The 5,406-nt window shown below is 53.9% G+C and overlaps 2 protein-coding genes across 3 annotated transcripts in view; one reads left to right on the forward strand and one right to left on the reverse strand.

Annotated features, from left to right (window-relative positions):
• The window catches only part of LOC113485633 (lysosomal alpha-glucosidase-like), a 13,627-nt gene extending 12,975 nt beyond the window's left edge, over positions 1-652 (reverse strand). The window contains exon 1 of one of the 2 annotated variants that reach the window (XM_026858944.1): positions 535-652. Coding sequence is in view for 1 of the 2 variants with exons in the window: in XM_026858945.1 (XP_026714746.1) it covers positions 535-570 (36 nt within the window). In the remaining variant the exon portion in view is untranslated. The remainder of the gene's footprint in view (positions 1-534) is intronic. The other variant, XM_026858945.1, reaches the window with a different exon arrangement.
• Positions 653-4,168: 3,516 nt separating this feature from the next.
• MAFK (MAF bZIP transcription factor K) overlaps positions 4,169-5,406 on the forward strand; it is an 8,932-nt gene continuing 7,694 nt past the window's right edge. Inside the window, exon 1 of the mRNA XM_026859022.1 lies at positions 4,169-4,880. The gene's annotated coding sequence lies outside the window, so the exon portion shown is untranslated. The remainder of the gene's footprint in view (positions 4,881-5,406) is intronic.

Consider the following 5,406-nt stretch of genomic DNA (forward strand, 5'->3'; position numbering starts at 1 on the left):
GTGGGTGGGGGAACCTCTTCCGAGCTCCCGGTGAAGGCAGAGGCATAAGATGGGGAAACATCCAGGCCGTGAGCGAGGGGAACTGAGATCTCCGAACTCTCACAGAGTATCAGGGTCTGTTTGAGGAAGACATCCTTCCTCCTCCTCTTCCTCAGACTGAGAGCCCGGTCCCCTCCCTCGAGGGCTGCTCCGTAGAGGATTTATTTTACAGATTCTGCCGAAAGCAGGCCATGAGGTCTCAAATTAGGAACGAGCCCCCTTTGGGCAAAGTTGTTACAGAAAAGGGAAGGGCCTCCATTTTTGCTTTCACCTGGCCGCCCCCTCCTTTGCCAGCATAGTCCTAAAGCTGAGCTGGGACTGTGGAGGGCAGGGGGAGCTGGCAGGAGGGAAGTGTTTCCCGGGAAAGCTGCACGCCTTTTCCTTGCGCTTTCAGTTTTTATAAGCCTTGTCCGTCGAGAAGCGCAGCCCTGCACCCCAGCCCTGCACGTTGCGCCGTTGGTGCTGTCGGGGTTTTTTACCAGCAAACGAATTTACCTTGTGATTTTTCTCACTGACGAAACGGGTGCGCATTCCTCCGCTTTTCCCTCTCCTTCCGTGTGTGTACGCCGTGGTGCCTGCGGAGAAGCCTTCCTCGTGCAGTCACTTCCTAGAGGTGATGGACGCCGCGGTTGCCCAATGGCAGCTCGCAGGGCCGCGCGGCACCGGAGTTACCTCCGCTCCTCTGCCGGACGGGCCGGCCGCGGCGGGGCCGGTGCTGCGAGGTTGGGGCGTGCGGCGGCTCCCGCTGTCGGGACACCCTGCCCGTTTCTGCGGGCTCTGAGCTTGTCGGGGCTTTGCACCTGACCTCTGCTGCGTGTTCCTGGCTGTATCGCGCCAGGCTCGTACCCTGCTTTGCAAGCGTTTCTGAAACAGAGGCAGAAATTTGTTAGCTTTTTTTTTTTTTTTTTTTTTTTTTGCTTGCCTGTCAAGGGCAGCGTGCTTTGTCATGTTTTATGTCATTTCTGCGCCGTCGCCCGTCTCGGCAATCTGTTGCGGCAAGGAGTTCAGTACTGCTCTGTGCCTCCTGAAAGGGAAAAATACAGATCGGTTTGACACGCTTTTATTTCCATCAACATTGGAAGATGATTAATGGCGTGGAATGCAATGCAAAACTTAGTATTGAAAATCTCTAGCTGTGTGAGATGTTTGGGAAGCGAAGAAAGGACAGCTGGGAGCGCTGGCCCCCGCAGCAGTCAGGGTTTGTGGGATAAGCTCACTTGCTGATCATTTTTGTAAACATCCAGCTGTGAAATACTTGAGCGGTGCTAGCACTTTCAATTATCAGGAAGTTTTGGGCTCAGCACCCTGTAGAGATGAACAGGCAGTTTCCACTTCTGTCTTGAGCTATTGTTTCAGGCTACCTTCAAACTCGGGCAGAGAGTCTTGCAAGCATGAAGCAAGCACAAGTGATGCCGTGCTCTGTGACCATCAACACAAGAATTGGGGCAGGGGGGAAGGCAGTGATGAGAGCAGTTACCCTGCCACTAAGCCCCTGAGTGGAGGGACAGGTTGTATAGTGAATCCAGCTGCTTTGCAGTGTTGCAGAACCCTGAATAGCAATGCCGTTACGTTCCATTATCAGCAGTTGGTGAAGACGTTCAACTCAATGGCTGGCATGTGGGGTCAGGAGTAGTGAAGTTAGGAATCCCAGTCCCAGCTCTGCCCCAGGATCTGACTGTGCATCCGAGCAGGTTATTTGTTGCTCGGTGGCTCAGCGTGCCTGTCTGGAGGAGATGCATCTCTGGGCCAGTGATGCTGAGGCGTATTTCTGGTGTAGTTCTGTCACCACATTTTATAAGCGCGTGATGGGAAAAGTGCTGTATGCTTGTCAGTACCGGGGCTGGCTGCTGCATACCTTTCCCCTTCAGCCACCTCCTCCGTGAAGTTTCTGAGGTGACACACAAGCATACCCTCCTGGTGCTCCGTATCCTCTGCTCCCTAACCACAGGCTCTCTGCAGCATCTGACTAGGTTGTTTACCAAACCACTGAAGACTGTCTGATCCATGTCCAGGCTTCCCCAGAGAGAGCCTCAGAGCGCTGTGTCCTGGCAGCTCTCAAATGCGCTCTGAAGGTTCCTGAATCTCCTCTTTGCTGCTGGATGCTGGTTCCGATCCATAAGGGAAATGGAAAGCTGGCCAGCTGGGCGAGGGCTGCGTGGAGCTCCTCTAGAACAGTAAACAGTGACTCACCCCCTCCTTGTGTCTTCTCTCTCTTCATGTCAAATATATTGCCTCGCATATGCTTCTACTCTCTGATTCACACCATCAGCCCGTCCCTCCCCGCTCTCATTACAAATGAGTGACAAGCGTCAGTCTGCCTTACAGGATGTGTGAAGATTGTCAGAGCAGGAGAATGGCTTTTTGAATGATGGAGAGGGGGATGGTGCTCTGCCTACCATGCAGCAGTGTGCTGGAGATCCGTGTCTTGCCTCCGAGTGGCAGAGGCACGGCGACGAAGATGTAAGCATCTGTAGTTACCTTCACCTGTCAGCTCAGATGTTATCCTTGGTAGGCACATCTGTTTGGCTAGTGCTTTGGAGCTGGGGGTAACTTGCGGATAAATGAGAAATTTAACTCAAACACCTGCGTGGGAATCAAGTCGCCGCATTTGGGAATGAGTAGAGTATTCCCTGCGTAACCGTTGGTGCTGAATCGAGATGCGATGGCGGAGATCCCCATTGCTGCTTGAACCTCACGCTGTTTTTCTGGCCTCTGGAAGTCGTGGCTGGCCTGGCTGACGGTGAGGGTTGCATGTTTTCAGTTTGCTGTACGTGTCTGAGGATGGAGGCTAAACACCAGCAGGGCTGTCTGCCAGGCACTCATGTTCTGGCCAGGGTTGTCTTTCAGTGTAGAAAGAGTTTTAAAATTCGAGTACATCCGCAGTTGTCGGGTGTCGGCAGTGACTTTATAGTAATTCCTTAATGCGTAACACGCTTTGAAAGCCCTGTAGCGTGGAAAGTCTGAAATCTCATTCTGGCATGTTTTCTTTCTTAATTGCAAACCTTGTGTGGAAAGCTCTGTCCTACCTCTGCCCGAGTCAGGCTTTCTGCTCTCTTTTCCTTTCAAAGCAAAGGAACTGGGGTTCTCTAGATGGTCCAGGCTGAGACCAACAGGCTTGGGATGTCAGCCGGAGACTTCCACGTTTTGGGGAGGATGCTGCAAGAGGCATAGAAGTGGTCTGAGAGGGGGAGAGGGCGTTAGCAAGTCTGTCAATGGGTAACTTTATTGCAGAATTACAAGGGCTCTTTATGTAACCCACAGTCAAAACACTTGCTTTAAATACAAGCGTGGAGCTGCGCTGGAAAAGCCTTTGCCCCTTACAGTTGGTGTATTACTACTCACCGCTTTATTTATGTAGCATTCGAAGTGTGTTGTACTGCTTACAGAATAGAGATGTAATGCGGTCCTTGTTCCAAAAAGCTGAGCTCCTAATTTTAGACATGATGCAGCAAACGCAATTAAGAAAAGAAGGGCAGGAATAGGGTAAAGACTAAAAGGGTTCTAATAATCAAATCACAGGCAGGATCCCAAAAGACCCTTGTGCAGCATGTTTAGGGAACACTGCTGAATGCCATGTTTGCAGGATGGTTTATGATTTCATTGTGTGGTTTTGCCTTCTAACTGTGGAAGATGCCGTGCTGATTCTAGTTGCTCATCATTGGTAGCGGAATAGTTCCAAATAGTCCTGATGGGAAGGATATTGTAGGTAGGGAGATAGAGACGGAGCCCGAGGCCCTGGAGGACTGTTTGTGAGGGTTGCGAGTGTTGTTGTATTGGTTTCGAGTGGAGCCCGGACCACACCTGTGGGTTTACGTAGTGCAGAGATAAGACTTGCCCTGGCACTCGCGTCTGAGTGTAAGACTTGAGCCTGTTTGAGTGTTTCTACTTGCGTTACCAAATCCTGCCCTTGGGGTTAGGGCAGACCCCAATTTCTCACCCTTGTTTAGAGAGGGCCTGGCCATCACACTTCCTGATGGTGCCTTGAACCTCCTTGCTCATCTCTGTACTAGCAGTGGCTCTGGCACGTCACCCCTGGTGCAGTAGTAGGATGCATCCCAGCCCATGTCGGAGGGACGCCGGCCCGTCCAGGGTGCTTTGGTGTGCAGGGGGCAGACAGGAGAGCGCGAGGGTGGCTGTGCCGTCCCCCGAGGAATGTGCAGGGTAAGGAGATGCTGCTCTGGCGATGCAGAGCAACAGGTGACTGGAAGGGGTTTTGTCACGTGGAGCTGGAGCATTGCTCGGGGTGACAGGCGAGCCCTCACGCTGACCCCCGCCGAAGGCAACCTTACCCCTCGGCTCTTGTTTTCCACGATATTTTACATTTCTTTCCGTCTCCGCGCAGCCAAGCGGCCCTGTTCAGTTTTTCCATCGGCTGGCGTAGAAAGTGCTTTGAAGACGCGCTGGGTGAGGATCAAAAGGCTTTTTGTGTAATTGGTGGGTGTGACGGGTCTGTCGTCGGCCTCCCCCTCCTTTTTGACTTTCCTTTTCCGGTTTTAGCAGCGCGGAGTGCCGCCAGCGGGACGGCAGCGTGCCCCTTTCCTTGTAGGGATGGGGGCGGCGAGGGAGGGGGGGATGCCGAGGGAAGGAAGAGTTTCTGATGCTGTGGGAATGTGAGCTCTCAAACTCTGTAAACAGCTGGTGACTCACTGCATAACTATGGCACCAACTGCCTGCGCGGCCCGCGGCGCTGTGCGTCTGCAGGGAGGGGGCTGCCGGCCCTTTCCTTTACGCACTGGCAGCTCCTCTGCTCTCCTGAACTCGCTGGGACCATTTGGCCGAGACGAGGAGCTTTTTCCTTCCTCCTCCGTGCTAGCGCCTACGTCTGCGCCTCCGGCCTGGAGGTAGGGGTGGGCGGCCAACTCCCGGCGCGGAGGGGAAGCGATGGATGGCGAAAGGGCAGTGCTGGGGTCTGGAGAGGCGCCTGTGCTCGCAGGAGATCCTGCTCGCCTGCCTGCGGTCAGCCCTCGAGCGAAACACGCAGTGTGGCAGCAGCCAGAGGACAGGCACATCCCCGTCCCTTGGAGGCGGCTGCTGGGGGCTGGGACGCGCTCCCCTGCCTGGTGCCCAGCCTGCTGAGGCAGGGGCTGCTGGAGCTGTGCCCGGGGTGGGGTTTGATGCCGGAGGAGAGTAGGGAAGGACTCAGTGATGCTCTAGAAAATGCAATGCACACCAGTTGCTGTAAGTGGTCCATTCATCACGGAACATCTTGGCTTGTCCGCTGTGCGGCTGTCCTTGTCCCTCCTCCAGACATGGAGAGCTGTGCTGTCTCAGGCTTAAAAATAGAGGAGGTGCCTAAATACATTCCCTAATATCTAGGATAGTATCTCACAGATTTGCACTTACGGGATTATTCCCCCCCCCCCCCCC

This window comes from Athene cunicularia (genome assembly GCF_003259725.1).
Source record: "Athene cunicularia isolate RWA chromosome 14 unlocalized genomic scaffold, athCun1 chr14_part1, whole genome shotgun sequence".
Classification (NCBI taxonomy): domain Eukaryota; kingdom Metazoa; phylum Chordata; class Aves; order Strigiformes; family Strigidae; genus Athene; species Athene cunicularia.